General features: G+C 44.7%; 2 protein-coding genes across 2 annotated transcripts in view; both read right to left on the bottom strand.

Annotated features, from left to right (window-relative positions):
• The window catches only part of myo1d (myosin 1D), an 83,067-nt gene extending 80,479 nt beyond the window's left edge, over positions 1–2,588 (bottom strand). The window contains exon 1 of the mRNA XM_070990503.1: positions 2,127–2,588. Coding sequence (XP_070846604.1) covers positions 2,127–2,221 — 95 coding nt within the window. The 5' untranslated portion in view covers positions 2,222–2,588. The remainder of the gene's footprint in view (positions 1–2,126) is intronic.
• Positions 2,589–9,445: 6,857 nt separating this feature from the next.
• Positions 9,446–16,930, bottom strand: pdk2a (pyruvate dehydrogenase kinase 2a). Its single transcript, XM_070990697.1, has 11 exons — positions 16,706–16,930; positions 15,776–15,917; positions 15,360–15,431; positions 14,905–15,089; positions 13,291–13,380; positions 13,121–13,198; positions 12,669–12,742; positions 12,463–12,561; positions 11,468–11,578; positions 10,995–11,108; positions 9,446–10,797 (listed from the first exon to the last, which is right to left on the bottom strand). Exons 1-11 carry the CDS (start codon positions 16,821–16,823, stop codon positions 10,654–10,656), a joined length of 1,227 nt encoding a protein of 408 aa, XP_070846798.1. The 5' UTR covers positions 16,824–16,930; the 3' UTR covers positions 9,446–10,653.
• Between the last annotated feature and the right edge of the window lie 222 nt (positions 16,931–17,152).

Below are 17,152 nucleotides of genomic sequence, written 5' to 3'. Positions count from 1 at the left end.
CCCAAAGTGATATCATTGAACGTCTTGTTTTGTCCACTAAGCACATTTAAGAAGATGGAAACATCAGAAGTTTGGCATCTTTGCTTGAAAACTGCCAATCAATTATCAACGCTGTACTAATCTAATCAATGAATCGACTATCAAAGGCTGGCTATCAAACTTAAAGGACCACTGTGTACGATTTAGGGGGATCTATTGGCAGAAAAGTGATGTTTCATTAGTGAATAATCACCTGAAAATAACAATGCACCGCCATGTTTCTACAGCAGCCCAGAATGGACAAACCAAACACTGACGGTCACCGTAGGCTGCTTAGTTGGTTGCAATCTGCAACCTCACCACTAGATGCCACTAAATCCTACACATGGGTCCTTTAATCCTATGAGTATTGATCAAAACATCTCAACAGCAGTGACAAACAATACACATAAGATATTTCTTGATTGTCCTGTACTGCTGCTTGTTTCGACACTCGTGATGAAGAGGAACACCGTCTCACTGTAAACAGAAACCTGGAGGGAAACCTGTTAAAGGTGCAACAAACCTGATCCATCTTCCTGATTAATACATATTCACAGGGACAAAAATATCACAAATACAGAACCGATGTTACAATGACTTTGAATTCTGGCTAAATAGCTGATTTTACTGTAATATTGCTCATGCAGGCAGACTTTTCCTAAACGTCCTGCACCTCCACGCATGACTTAAACAAACAGATGACGACTTCTAGGTGTGGACAGCTACACAAGAGGCCAGTCTGCACACGCTTGCTTACACCGAGCGGATAAATATTACGACTGTCTTCATTTATCGCCCCGAAGGCAGAAAGGGAATCACAAACATTTTGATGTGGACGACATTCCTGCTGGTAAGTAGAAGTAAGTTGTCGCTCACTCCGCTGGCCTTAGAAGGGAAACCAGGCATCCAACGAGCCGACCAGGAAAAACCTGCATCATTACAATCCTCCAAATATTTACTCTACCAGTCATCACTGGCAGCAATGCTGTCAGTCTCAGTTAACCACCAGTGCAGGCAGCACTGAGGAATCACAACAAGTGAGATCAGGATGAGGAAGTTTCCCTCCGAGGATCATTAAAGCCTCTCATGGATTTCTGATACAGCCTGACCTCGAAGAATCAAGTAATGAGTCCTTTTCCAGGCTTTTCAGAGAGCTCAAACAGAGTATTTCGGAGTTTTGTTAAAGCATTTCATCATAAAATCACCAGAGAATACGACTTTCTACAAACCAAAGTGGCTCATCTACTTTCCTCCTCTATCGCTTTGAATCTGCCACTTCAGGAGCTTCACCAGCCTCTAAAACACCTTTGGCTTCTGGGTCACTTTGGTCTGGATGCGTCTGGGTTTGACAGGACCAGTTGTCCTCAGACTTGGACAGCAGCTTACTTTAATGGCACCACAACTTATTCTTGTGTTATAAGCTGCCGTCCTGTCACCAGCCGCTGTGCAGCCAAGACCGTGACAAACACAGTGCAGAGAGCTGGAGTGATGATGTCCTCCTGACATCTGCTGCTCCACGGTCCTCCTGAAAGCTGAGGTCTGGGATCAGTTTGCACTTTCATTACAGATGGCAGAGGTGAGGACAGGAGACGAGGAAACCGTAACGTTAACCCGCGCTGCTGTCTTCATTCACAAAGCATGCTCGACATCATGCTCGACACTGAGCCACCGACACACAGCTGACAGAGCGCGAGGACGGCCTGGGTGGTGTCTCGCACTGCGCCTCTCAAAGGGAATTACCGGTTTGATGGAGAGGAGGCATCAAATGAATGCGCACCAGCCAGTTTAATACAGATGACTTATTGTTGCTGCATCCAAGAGCTGCCCTGAAAACACAGCTTGAGCGCAGGTGCGGTGCCAAACTGACGTGAATGACACGTTGAGCTGTTTGGGAAGTTCATTCTTGGTGGGGAACAATGTGGAACAATTGCAGAGAAACTAGGCTGAATGAGCAACAGGTCGCACCTGTTGAGGGTGACAACCACACACATTTCCGGTTCATATGTCGTCAGAAAGATGCTAAAAGTGTCAACCTTTACTCTGCTGGACACGAGCGCTTATGCGTGGATTCACAAAGGTGAATGGCCGCTGCAGGGCTGCCTTACCTGAGCTTCAGGTTCGCCATGAACTCGTCCATAGACACGTTGTCCAAGAGCACAAAATCGGCTTTTCCAAACTCCAGGCTCTCGTGCTCGGCCATGATGCTACCTTTCTCTTCGTGAAGCGCGTGGAAAAATGAGTTTAGAGACTTGCTTTGAAGTGCCGACAGAAGGTGAACATTGGCGGGCTTCTCACGCACCTCCTCAGTGGACGGCTGTGGGCTCCACGCGCATTGCCGTTCGTGCGTAAAAGTCAGGCAGCAATTTCAGTCATGATGAAATAAGGTCGAAAAACTGCTTTTAAAAACACCCTGTAGCTTTAAATAAAGACAGCAAACGATGACAAACGCGCTTTTCCTCTTATAACTCCTGCTTTTCTGTTAGAAACAGCAAATTATCCCAAAATATCCTCATGTCCATCCAAAGTTTCCAGTTCACGCCGACATATATCCTGGTCCCGTTACACCGTGTGCCAGCTCCGTCCGTTTTCCTGGAGTTTCTCTCCTGCCGTCCAGACCGACCATCCACCAATCGCATTGAAGCCGCCTCTCCGGGCCCCGCCCCCCGCCCCGTGGAGAGGTGTGGGTCAGGCTGGCCCCGTGCGCGAGCCGGGGAGCGCATAGCTGAGGAGACCACAGCCCCGCCGGTCCTGATACATATTTCAGCGATGACGGGGCCACCTCTAAGTTGTAAAACACTCGGAGGAAAAACATCATGTCTTGGCCTGACTTTGATGATGCCCTCCGCTACCATAAAAGGACAAATGAGGGCTCATCAGTATTTTGTCAATGAATAAAAAGATCCAGCTCAAAGCGCTGCCTTTAAACTGAACCCTCAGCTCTGTCACCTCCTCTGATCTGCCCCTGAACCTGAGGGAGGCCTCCAGCTCCAGAGCTGCTGTGGAAGGAGCCGAACACCAAGAACACACTGTGACCACAGAGGCACCGGGCTGACGCTGGTGTTAGTGCGCCACCTTGTGTGAAACAGAGGCAAGTGCCTGTCAACGCTGAAACCCAAAGATATTCAGTTTTCATCATACAAAACCAGAGAAGAGAGTTTTTCCTTGATAAACGGCTCAATTGATTGTACCATTATTAGAACTGTTGACAATTAATTCATCTATTAGTTGTTTCAGGCCTCATATAGATTTATGGCAATAGTACATACGCTTATATATAATGTAGCTGATTTTTATTTTTATTGTCTTTTGATCTTGTCTCTCTTTTATTCTTTGCTGTCTGTATTAATTAACAGAGTTTAAAAGTTTTAAAATGTGGGCTTTCTAATGATTCCTGGGAATAGTTAAATATTAATATTTCATGTTTTGACAGTTCTGAGAAAAAGTATTTCGATAACTGACATCATTTTTCTAACACCTGGTCTGAAGCTCATTAAACATTTCACACTCATGGAGAATAATGTCCTAATATCACTGCTGTCATAAAGGCATTAGATTCACATTAGATCAATTCCCATTCCACACCTGTCTACCTGCCTTCCTCAGAGAAATGCAGCTCTTCCTCGTCATCATTTGAACCAATGACGTTTCCCACCAGTTTCCCCCTGAATGAGGTCTGCAGAGTGAAGCAAACTGCAGCGCATAAAGACCTGAGAGCGAATGCTGGAAATCATTCTGCTCCATGCAAACAATGCTGTCGTTTTACTGACTGACTGACTCCTCGGCTCCTCTCTGATGGTTCGTTTCATGCATTTATGAGTGCAGATGAAGAATGACACCTTCAGCAGCTGATGTACAGCATGGGCACAGATTGTAAGGACCTCATATAGAGGAGTCAGAGCTTCCTGCTGCTGCTCAGGTGTTGTTTGTTCACACCTTAAATTCTCCATCTCCTGCAATACAGCATAATAGTGCGTTTCTTTGCACTGTCTGAAATGATGGAACCTCGTTTAAAAGGCCAACAAACACTTGACGATTAACATAATAATGATCGATTCAGACGTTGCAGCGTACATGAAGCCCAGAACAGATAGAGGAAGAACTTTTTGTATTTCTGGGGCATAAAGAGGAAACTAAATATCTAAAAATCAGACTGTTTTTAGGATCAAATCTGATGATTTAATATTCTCTACCAGAAAAACAGTAAGGAAAGCTTTAACACCACGTTAACACCATGACGCAGAGAGATGAAACGTATATAAAATATGATTAAAAGGTCAAAGTTTTTTTGTTGCTTTGATGTCTAGTTAAACATTTCTTTGCTGAGTGGAGTTCTGCCGGAGGGACTTTGGACTCTTTTGGTCTCTTTGAACTCACTCTTTCTAAAACCTTGGCTGCAGCCCCTGACAGAGGTGCGAAGGCCTGACGTGCTGCATACAAACTGATAATATGCAAAGCATTAATTACTCAGTTTTGCTTTTAATATTACGGGCACAGCTGCAACTAAAAGTTATTTTTAATACTGATTCATCTGACTTTCATCTTCTCTATTAATCTAAAATTCACTTCCTAAAGTCAAAGGTGATGTCTTCAAATGTTTCTTTTATTCGACCAACATGACAAAACTCAAAGAAATTAAGTTTCCAGACAAATAAGACAAAGAAAAGCAGCAAATCTTCACATTTTAAAGGCTGGAACCAGAGAATATTTTGGCGTATTCCCTTCAAAATGACCTGAAATAGTTGTGTAATTGTCTGTCGAGTGACTAATCAATTATTCAGCTGATCAGGTAGCAGGTCCAGTATGTCATCACACCTTGAACGCAGCAGCTGGTTGCACTGCCATAGGTTGACTTCCCATTCTGTAAAGCGTCAGCTGAGTCTGGAAGATAAGAGAAAGGAGCAATGCATCAAACAAAACTTGAGTTTATCACACGACTTTGTGAGTAATTGGTTTTAATACAACGTAATGTTCTATTCTCTTTATGAGTTCAGTGTGACAGAAGAGCAGCACAGTTCTGTCTGTGCTCAACAACATCTGGGAAAAAGGAAAACTTTTGTTGCATAATGTATGAATTTTATGTTCCATCTGCCTTCTAGCCATGAACAAAGCTCATACTCACAGATTTTGTGCTCCCCGAGCCGCCAAAAGAACAAGATGACAGCGTTACAAACGCAGCCACAGCTAAGACAACCATCTGGGGACAATAACAGTTGCACAATAGTTATGTAAAAGATGACAGTTATATGATTTCTCACTTACTGGCTGTTTAATTATCACATGGAATTACTGAATTAATTTCTGTGTTTTGTCTGAGGAACATACAATTTATGGACAGATGCTTGGAGTTTTTTTTCTACTGAGCCTGAGATTTTAATTATTTCAGCAGAGAAGTTCATATTTTCACTGTAATGACACATAAAAACTGCAGTTTAGTGGTTTGGTTTGATTTATTAATTAGAAGGACATCATATGAGACAGTATTACTACAAAGAGCAAGAAATTATAAAGGGATGTGGTATAAATGCATTCAATGTATAATCAAATGTATATATACATATTTCTATATTTCTATAATGTGGGTTAATGAATTGCAATCCCAGTGCATTATAGAAAAACTGAAAAGCATGATCACACGTAAGTTTATTACTGTATGGACCATTTTTTGACAGTTGTGATGCATTTTCAAAGGTTTTATTCACTCTCAGGCTCAGTAGATGAGAATTACATGGAAAAAAAAGCTAAATTTAACATGCAAACTTCACTATAGGGAACAGACAATACAATAGTATTCATAATATTAAGACAGTATAATAAATGTACCTTGATCAGGGCATGTATGGAGGAGTTCACAGGAGTGAAGGCATGTTAGAGCTGTAAGAATAATAAATCATCAATATGACCAATCCAATTAAATATGTCTGTCAAGCCTCCAAAGATATACTGTATATATAATAACACAAGTGCATATTTCACTCATAACTAAAGTTACTCTTTTCTCTTCATATCAGCATGATGAGAAACTCAACAGCTGGCTGAAAATCATCATTTCCACTCATCAGTGAATCACAAATAAAGGGGAAATTACAGGCTTCAGACTCACAGCATCTTTCCCACTCAGCCTAGGTGTTACTTTTCACAGACTCTTGCAAATGCAGACATGAAATGAATCCGCCGTTGGCAGTTCTTCTGTCTGTATGGTCAGCAGCGAGTGGTGAGACTGTCGAAGTTGTTCTTTTGTCAGTACATTTACTCCACGGCGTCCACAGATGGACGGAAGTGTGAAAACGGTCAAAGCGGCATTCATGAGAGGGCTGCAGCTCAGGCTAAACAGAATTATACTGCAGTACTTCATGAACGAGTGCACTGTGTGTAGCCATGGCTTTAAAATGAAACTACTTCTGTGACACCTTGAGACAATCTTTAACTAAACTGATGAAGCTATCATTAAACAGAGTTGAAAATGATTTTGAGGAGCTTCTCTGTGACCTCTGAGATCAGATTTTATGAAAAGGACAGCAGCAAGGGGAGTTTTATTGAATCCAAGTGCTGTTCTTTCCCTCACGTGGGCCCAGACTTATCATATCAAGAGGATTCTGCTCATTTGAGACTTTAATTATAATTAATCCATTGGAAGGTAACAGCAGCAGCCCAACTTGAGCACCTTTACCCCATCATTATAGTGATCCAGTAGTTTCTTCCTCCAGTGCTTCAGCGTGGAGCTCATGACAGGGAGACTGACAGAAATTGGAGTAGAGGGAAACTGGGACAGTACAACACTCGCTTCAGTTCAGACACTTCAGCACATGAAGGCAAAGCACAAAGCAACCACAGCACTATACTTCTGTGGAGTCAAAAGCAGCTCTCCATGACAGTACTTGGCAGGATGGTGTGTTGGCAGCTCTTTCACACGCGTAGACGTGGATGTTGGGAGCTGTGACGCTGTGATGCCAGGTATCAGCGTGGTCACCAGGCCACAGGTCGCTGAGCTGAGCCGGGCTGTCTGTGTGGCCTCCATGTCGGCCCCGATGTTCCCCCACAGCCCCACATACATTTCAACGGTTTAGCCATTTAGCTAGCTATTTCTACTGCTTTTGTTCTGTGATTTATGACCTTTAGCTATCTGTTTTAACATGCACCTGTGTTATCCATTACTTTATCAGTGTGAACCAATATCCTTTACTTTTAGCTATATTTATTTAGCCATTGAGTTTTTCTAAGTATCCATTACTTAAGCTTTTCTTTCCTGTATATCAACTGTTTATCTGTTATATTTTAACCCTTTATCCATTACTTTCAGCTATTAGCTACTATCGTTTAGGCTATCCATTAGGCTAGTTTAAGCTAACTACTATTAATGCAGTTCTTTACCTTTAGCTATTTCAGCCACTTAGCTTTCCATTTCTTTGAACTAACTATTTAAACCATTTAGGCTTTCCATGAGGCTACTTTTAGCTAACTATTTAACTATTAATCATTTAACGCAAATCATTACCTTTAGCTATTTCAGCAATTTAGCTATTCGTTTCTTTGAGCTAATTATTTCAACCATGTATTCCTTTTCTTTAAGTTAACTATTTAAACCATTCAGGCTATCCATTAGGCTACTTTTAGCTAACCATTTAGCTAATTAACCACTTAATGCAAATCTTTACCTTTAGCTATTTCAGCCATTTAGCTATCTGTTTCTTTGAGCTAGCAATAATTTTTTCCTTTTCTTTAAGCTAACGATTTCATCCATTTATCCATAACTTTGAGCAAAATATTTTAACTGTTATCTATTGCTTTATCTGTGCCAACTAACATCCATGACTTTAGCTAACTAGTTCAACCATTTAATGCATCCCCTTTAGCTATTTCAGACATTTAGCTACCCATTTCTTTGGGCTAGCTATTTAAACCATTTATCCATTTCTTTGAGCTAACGGTGCCAACTTTTCTGCGTGCTTGCTAACAAAATACTTCAGCTCTCAACACCTGGCGTTTAGGCCGTCACAATATGTTGGTATCACTCTTTTATCATAATTTCTATTTTTTTTTTTTTTTTTTTTTTATTAGTTAAGCTGCTCTAAAGTCTTTCCACGTAGACCTGAACCCCCTGGCACCTGTAGAAGCACCCTTGAATAATCCCAGGAATAATAAGTCACTGTCTTACTATGATTTGACTCCTTTGACTTCCATTTTTATTGGTATGCACTTCACAGTTTTATAGACAAAAGAGATTACTCATGAGATGAACAGTACACACCAGCATGCAGAGTCTGAACATGATGTTCTGTAGCTGTTGCTGCTGTTGTTACGGAGAGCTTGCCAGCCTTTGTTTATACAGATAAGGAGAAGGGCACTGCTGGATTCTTTCCACTGATCCATGTAGCTGTGGTGGCCTGGGAGCGAACACACAGGTTCAATGGCCGTATTTGGATCGACTGCTGCTGGTCGACGTAAACATGAGGCTGACTGTAAAATGAGCCTCACTTGACATTTGCCACCCACATGATCCTTCATTCATCACCAAAAACAGGAGGGCATCTGCAGGAAAAATGTGCCAGCTTGAATATGGCACCCACACGCTGTGTCAACACTAAATGATTAACACATTTTACACCATTGTCAAGTTTAAATTTAAATTTGAGGTGATCCTGTTAATGTATTATTTCAGCATTCATTGATCAGTGTAGGAGGAAGATTTCTGAAACTGAAAGTTTTAAAAAAGCAAAACCACATTAGAAAAAAGGTCAGATTTTCATAGCAGAATTCTTCTTTTACTTTATATCTTATAATCATCTTGTGACACCTGAGATTTTTACACTGAAACTACCAACTACTTGATCAATAATTCAGGATTCAGGATTCCTTTATTATTGATCAAGTAGTTGGTAATAAGATCATCATATGTATGAAAAATACACTACAACTATATCTGACAGATTTATCGGAGAAAGACGTTTAAGTAGCTCAAAATCAGGGAGAGTATTACATTAGGTAAATACGTGGAGTTACTCTTCACCACTGCCTTTACTCTGTGCCGTCTCTCTTTTCATATAGTGCAAATACGACACAGAAGCCATCTATTATTAGAACTCCCTTCAGGCTCTCTCCCTTCAGCTGCATGAGTCTCAAATGCCCCTGATCTCATAAAACCACAAGACTGTGACTTGTCCATTTCCCCTGTGATGACCTCTGTCTTATTGGGCTCTGGGCCAGAGGCAGTTGGGTCATTTGCCGGCATAAGAGTGATGTAACTCTGTGCCCACAGGCAGAGGAACACCAGTGGAGTGGAAACCTCTGCTGGCATGCGGCCATGTACGCAGTATTATTTGGTACCTGAGGGTCTGGTACTGGAGGGGCTGCAGGGTGGAGCTGCTGAACTCGATCTGATGACCAGCTTCGGAATAGATCCAGGACGCAGGACGAAATAACACAAATTCTGTGCTGAAGTTGTTCTTATTTATTATTTGGTACAGTATTTACAGTATGTACAATCATTTCAGTCACAAAAAAGTGTAGCTATAAAAATAACCTTTCACATATTCTATGATTAAGATTAATTTAATACAAAAGAAATGCGTGCATGTCCCGCGGCATCTTTTCCTAATATGGCACAGTGTAATAAACTATCTGAGACTGGCCTTGCCTTATTGGATCACAGACTGGTAGAGAACTCAACCCTGACATGCCCTCAGGGGTTTAATAACACTAGCCTGCACTGAACTCAGCTAAAAGCATTAAACCTCCGTACAAACATGGCAAATTCTCTGGTGGCTAAAACATGGTACATCAGAAAGACCTTGGGCCCTATCGCGCTGTTAATTCCTATCATGTAGCACCCTTTGTTTCTGTAATTAATGCACAGAAAAGAGAGGAGTACATTCAGCCTGGTCCAGAAAACTGATGTTAAGATAATGCCGTATCTTATCAGTCAGTACAAATACTGCGATTAAAATTTCAAAGGCTGAAATGTCAACGGCTCGACCAAAATCCCATGCAGAAAGCACAAAAGCACTCAACTTAAATGTCAACACATTTGTTCAAATCAGCGTTTACAGTACTTACAATTCAACAAGGTGCAACAGGAGTTCAAGTATTTCGATGAAATGAGCCTTTGGGTGAAGTTGCTACGTTAAGGCTTGGTGACGTTTCCTACAGGAGACAGGATGTGATCCTCTTTCCACAACAGGTTCCCCCTGCGTGACTGAATACCTCCTGTCACTCCTCAAACATCTGCTGCCATCACCTTCCTGCATGTGTAGCATCTTAAACTGGGATGTTTAAACTCATATTCCTACTTTTCTATTCACAACACTCCACCAATAACAACATACTGGGTGCTGCCTCTGCCTCCACTTACACCAAGCACAGGAGACATCTCAGAGGTGACTGTAACAAGTTTTCTCTGTTAGTAGCTTTTTTTCTATTTTCTTATGAAGAACCCAAAAGGACGTCGGGGACTGAGGACGACATGAACATGCTACTGCTAAAACTAAGAAGCCGCCGTGTTTGCTTCAGTCTGGAGATGAGACTCTCAGTGGGAAAAGGTTTGGTGCCCACATCTGCCTGGACAGATGAGGACGTGGGAGTATGAAGACAGAAATTCTGAAGGCGTCATGGCATGTGGGGTCGAAGCACCGGGTGTCTTCACTTGGCCATCCTGTAGTTGCTCAGGTCTAGGGGCTCTTTGCTGGGTATGCACCAGTCGTCGGCCTCTTGGCTCACTTTGTAGTTCTTCAGAGCAGTTTTGTTGTACACCGGCAGCCTCTCGATGGAGTCTGTGGACAGCGCCTGAAGGGACAAGAGGACAAGATGTAATTACGAATACCAGCGTCATACCTGAACCGTCTCCACAGGTCTGCAGAGTTAGCTTCGTGTCAAACAGAGACGGGCCACGAGGCAGTTTCCTCTCTCCGTTTTGGGCCGCAGACTTTCAAACTCTTGGCGTCTTGTCACAGTTGCATGCATGATCACCATGTCTGGCTCACCTTCAAGTAGATGACAGCGTCTGTGCCGTGGCCCTCCATGGAGTAGAGCTGCAGGTCCCCCTGGAAGTACTTGGCGTAGAGACGAGAGATGGGCAGACCGTAGCCGAAGCCAGCCTGCACAGAGACGGAGGAGATGAAGGGTTTAAGGAGGCTTTGTTCTCTGTCACACTGCGAGCAGCAGCGCTCTTCCACGAAACAAACGGCTCTGTTGTCAAGTTTGCTTTGTGTATTGCAGGTCACTCATTTTTTGAGAAAAAACGACGCCAGGATTTCAAGCTTTAAATAGGAAAGACAGCCTGCGTAAAAGTCGAAATGAGCATTTGGAAACTCGTAGGCTGTACAGAAATGCAACCAAATGGCATATGGTGCAATTAACAGCATCTTTACGCCTGCAAAATAAAAACCTATATTTGTTTTTTACTGTATGTAGGAGTGAAAGCGAGTTAATAAACGCCGTCTGCCTCTCTGCTTACCAGTGGAGGCCGTGCGTGCTCTCCTATCTGTGGAGCCGGGGCGGTGGAGTACATGTAGCTGTAAAGGTTCTCGATCCTTCGAAAGGGGACGCCGCCACCCTTGTCACTCACCTGCAGAAAGGACACAGAAAGGAGAGAGAATGACGCGAGGTCCTCGAGCGCTGCTGAGCCGTAGAGCCGGGGGACAAGAGCCCGCCTGTCGTGAACACTTGGCCTCCGCGTTGCAGCAGAAGCTGAGTGGCCTCCATTTGTTTCCTCTACAGCTCGTCAAGGTAAACGTGCAGGAGGACGAGGACGGACACCTGTCAAAGCCTGGAGCTGTTATACAGTCGCACACTCGCAGGAGGAGTAAATTAATAAAAGTGAGGGATCTTTACTTTTATTATCTTTTCTTTAACATCAGACTCCAAATCATATCCACACTGTTACTCTCACGGAGCGCAGAGCAAAGTTTGGGTGAGCAGGCCCATGCAGAACAGAGACGCTGTGTGTACGTCTTCATAACGCGTCCTGCTAACACACAGGCATTAAGACGGGCTTTAAGACGGCACACAGCGGCTAATCTGATCAGTGAGCGCTGTGCTTAACTGAGGGTGAAGTCGTTACGTAACCAGTTTAGGGGAAGATTTGGGTGGCAATGACAAAAAAAGGTGGCGCTCAGCTCTAAAAGCGGAGGCGTGCTACATGATATGATTATTCCATCTAATGCTAAACTGCTCTGAACTTGTGCAACAACAGTCAAAGATTAACTTAGTGAAATAATTTTAGCTGCACAGGCTTCATGTCACTTATTAAACATGTGCTGGTTCACACGGAGCTTATAAACCCTGGTGTGTGTGTGTGTGTGTGTGTGTGTGTGAACGTCACGGCAGAAACCTGCAGTGCACACCGACGAGGCTGCTGCTTTGTGAAGCCTTACAAAGACATCACCTTTGCGGCTTCTGTTTCCACCAGAATAACCGTTTCCAGAAGCTGCAGCTCAGCTTGAAACGCACCTTGATTGACATGTCCTCGCCTCCAAGAGACACCATGACTTGAATGGGTGGAAGGTTGTTGCTGCTCTCATGGGTCTCGATGGTGGCCCTCATGGCATTCTGCAGAGAGGAAAACACAGTGAACTCACTTTAAAGCAGCCCGAGGTTCATTTTTCACTGTATTTAATCCATCAGTCTATAAATCAACATTACAAGATGCGTCATACCTTAAAGAGCTCAAACAGCATGTGATAGAGGTGAGAGGGCACGTACACGATGCTTATCGGGTGCTTCTTCTTGTCTGTGCAGGAGGGGAAAGCAAACAGTTAATTCCATCCGCTTCATTTAAAATTCATCATCCTCACCACTCGTGGATGTTTTCCATCAGCAGCAATTATTCTGCTGTGCTCTGGCTTTAAGGTCGGAGAGGATGGAGAGGAGAGGGTCTGTGTGTCAACACTGTCTGATGCGTTCAGCACGACCCACTTAGCCACACTTCAGCCTCGGCGCTATAATTAGAGGCCCTTCAGGTCCGTCTGGCTGCACGTTTCCAACACTCGTACTGTATGTACGCAGAGGACGCGCCTCTATTTGTTCTAAATCTCTTGCGCAGACTTCTGCCCTTCGGGATGTTGTTGAGGGTAAAACTGAGTTTGTTTTCAATCAGTGTCAAACCTACGGTTCATCTCCTGCAGCATCAGATCTGGGGAGCGGAGGTAGTACTGGTCGCAGAGCATCTTGGCACTGTGGAAGGCATCTGAGCACAAACAGCAAAGGAGATAAAAAGTCAAAAGTTTGATTACAGAGCAAAAGAGTTGAGAAAAGATTGACTTCAAAGCTCGTGTTTACCCTGGACGACGTCTCCGACCTGACAGTGAGGGTCAATGCAGCCGATGGTGTTTGGGTGGACGGGGTTGGTGGTGCCGTCGAAAATGAGAGCTGCAGGGAACAAAAACACGGCGAGTTAAGAAGAACAGAAAGCAGAGAGACGTCTGCAGTTATTCAAGTAAAAATTAAAGTCGGCCATCAGCTGAAGTGTTCAGTTTTGCTCTTGATGCCGAGATGATATTCAGTTTGATTCCTCACGTTTTCCAGCCAAAGACAAAACGAGTGAGACTCAGCTGAACACAGTTTAAACTGGCGTCTGATTCCTTGTATGTTCACACATATTCAGCAAATAAAGTCGACAAGGCTGAGAATCTGACGGAGCACTGGATGCCAACTTCTAGTCATTTTCGTTCTTTATTTCAGTACTTGGAGTATTCTGTATTCTGTGTTAGAGGCACATTCTGGCTGGTGCCCAGAAAGTATTGCAGTTTGATACCCGGGCCAAGCAATGACGCAGTAAATACTTCAGTAATAGAATGAGTCCAGAGAGAGAAGACAGAACACGCTGTAACACAAGTAAAGTAAAGCATGCCGCTCTTCCCATCATGCTCTGGGAGTCTGAACACATCAGTGACACACATCAGCGATCTGTGCTCCACATGACTGACGATACTTCCACCAGCTCTGAACGGCTTCATATCGTCGTAAATCTCCGGCGCTTGACTTAAGAAAGTGACTCATTGGCTTCTGTCTGCATCTGTTTACTCCTCACTTTCATGTTCTCTCACCCGCGGCACCATTAACTATCCATTTTATGACGTGAAGCCTAATTTGACTCTCACAGCTCCAAGAAAAAGACATCCCACGAGAACTTTGAAGCGGATGTGACAGTAAAGTCTGTGAGGCGACGTGTTTTGAGGGATTCTTTCTCTGCAGACGCTCGTTGTTCCCTCTGGGAGTCAAACAGGTGACAGAGAGCAGCCCGCTGTGACACCGTGCACGCGATGCAAGACGGGACAGCGGAAACAAAAGTTTGGCAAATCCAGATTTAGGCTTTATGAGTAATCGAGTTCAGAAACCTTCAAGGCTGCAGATGTTTGGTGGATCAGGTTGTATCGACATGCAAAAACACTGAACATGTCTGATTTTTAGAGGTTGAACTGCAGCCGTTCCTCTGCCGTCACGCCGGCCTGCCCGCTCCACCTCATCGACCAGGCTTATCGATACGGTTTCAGACTGAAAACCCGAAGCAGGCGACCATATTTCAATTCTTTGAAAGCAGAAAGACGCTGCCTGTGGACCACCTGGGACGAACAGGTGGACGGGTTTGACACACTTGGCCTTCAGTTAGTCAATCGGTGCGCTCTCTGCTCGCTCTCGGGGGGGGGGGGACGACTCCTCGCAGCCTCGGCTCAGGTTACGCACTCATTTGCTCACCAGCTCGTGTAGTTCGTAGTAAATGCTGATGACGCAGATGCAGCCAGGACACGTCTGATAATAGCATTGCACCAGCTGAACTGAACGAACTGTTAATCACTCACGGGGTGCAGGACAGACGGGGGGGGGGGGGGGGGGCTCTGGATTGTCTCCTCAGTGAATACAAACCTCAGACACGTGACGTTTGAGGACACTCACTGTGCTGGTTGATGAGCATGCGGATGGAGATGCGGCTCATGTAGAAGCGGTCCAGGAAGTACTGGATGTTCTGGTTGGTTACTGGGTCCTGGGGGAAGGCCTCCTTGTACTCGATGATGCCCTGGGCCATCGTCGGCACCACGTCGTTGTGCCTGTTCCTGATGGTAACCAGGGCGTCAACAAACCTGGAAAGAGAGGACGTGAAGACATCCAGCTGTCATTAATCCTGTTACATGTCTCCTGTTTCTTAAAGCCAAAAAAATAAGCAGCGACACCTTCTTTTTCCAAACATCTGACACAAACACGCAGCCTGAGACGCTTCAGGCGCCTTTCGAGCATGAGAGTGAGGAGTGTTATGCCAGAGTCTCTCCTCAAAACATGCCAGCAAGTTCAGAATAAAAAACAAACTCGCTCTGCCTGAAGCAGGACGGACGGCGAGGCTGAGGAGAACTTACTCTCCCAGGACTTTGTGGTCATCGGGGTTCTTGTCGAGGAATTCCAGGATCTCCATTAAACTCTGGATGTACCTGATAAAAGCAGAAAGAAAAGATGGAAACACACATGACGCTGCAGGAACGTCTCACAAAGGGAAGCAGGCCCTCTTGAAAACACAGTCACGTGACATGTGACCAGAAAGTAGGGTAAAGGAACTGGGGTAAAGTTCAGGGCTGAGAGTGCCCCTCCCCCAGGCGAGCGGGAGGGAGTCCAACTTTGCCAAAGGGTGCGTTTGTATGCATGACGTTATCACAGCGCCCAACTAAACCGGCCCGCTGGAAGTAAACAAGTGTCCAGCTGCTGATGTCTCAGCAGTCGTTAATCTGGCGTCAGGAGTTTTCCTCTGAATCGAGCGAACACCAGCGGGCTGACTTACCAGCTCTGCACCGTCTGCACGGACTGGGTGGTGAGCAGCTTGTCAGGCAGCAGGTTTATCTCCTTCATAATGTTTGAGAGTCTGACGGGGAGCTCCTGCCTCAGAAAGACGAAGGACGTCTTCTCGCAGGCGTTGTTGGACCCTGAATCAACACGGGCCAGAAGCAATGATTAGATTTAGTGATCCAAGCAAAAAATGTCACAAAAATCACTATTAGTTTTATTATATTTGGGTTTTTCAGCTGTTCTGGTGGACATTTCCTCTCATAATGCATTCACACATTCTGTAAGAAGAATCAGGTTATTAATCAATAATGAAAATGATCTTCAGCTGCAGTTTTTCCACATGAAAGGACAGAAATGGACCACTCTTTGTTTTGGACTGTCGCTTGGACCAAACATCAGCTGGGGCTCTGAAATGTGGCTATTTTTAACATTTTCTGAGTGAATAACTGAAAAGTGGACCATCAGATTAATAGATAATGATAATAAGCATTGGCTCTGAGCCTAAATCCAGCAGCAAAGTGAATATTTGAGGGTTTTTCTGAATTTTCCTCTGCAGGAACTCATCTGTCAAGCTCACTTTTGCACCAGCGGATGTTAAACATGCAGAATTCTGCAGGATTTGCACGGCGGTTCATTTGCAGGCTGCTGACACACATGTCCTGGCAGTCATCAGCAGGAGCAGGAGTCCTTCACGGGCCCACAGAGTGCAGCCTGAGCTGGACCCAGATCTGATGCAACACTGACCACGACACACACACAGCCTCTGCACAGCAGCTGCTGGCTAACCTCACAGCCCCGCACAGGAGGTGTGCTGCGGGTTATTCCTCCTCTTCAGCTCCCACGGCCTCCTCAGGTATACGCACATATAGCATTAACTACCTGTTTACAGCAAAAATCAGCCATCTGCACGGGGATCGATACTCACCGAAATCGAGAAACTGCTTCATGGAGAGCGGTGAGGGGGAGAATTTGGAGAAGTGTTCGATGTGTTTGGGCACACTGGCCAAAGCGGCATTTTTCATCATGAACCTGACGAACTTCATGGCTGCTGAGCGGACTCTGGCTCTGACCGCCGCCGCCGATGCTACGCTACCCTGCCGGAGCCGAACCTGCTTTCAGGCCGCCGAGTGACACCCGGGGACGCAACCGCGGAAAAGAAGGACGCTGCGGCCAATAGGACGACGGGGGTTTATGTTTACGTTGCAGACTGGCCAATAGGAGTCGCTGGGGGCGGGCGCTCCGTGCTCCGGAGTCTCTGCCTCTTTCGTTATGTAATCAGGTGATTAACTGATCAGTCATTAAACAAACAAGCAGCTGAACGAACAGTTAGAAGCCCGAAATGACCTCATGTGCACCTCTTACCGCCCTTCAC

This window comes from Chaetodon trifascialis, chromosome 21 (assembly GCF_039877785.1).
Source record: "Chaetodon trifascialis isolate fChaTrf1 chromosome 21, fChaTrf1.hap1, whole genome shotgun sequence".
NCBI classification, from domain to species: Eukaryota; Metazoa; Chordata; class Actinopteri; order Chaetodontiformes; family Chaetodontidae; genus Chaetodon; species Chaetodon trifascialis.
The sequence above is the reverse complement of the archived record's forward strand: the minus strand, read 5'-3'. Positions and strand labels throughout refer to the sequence as shown.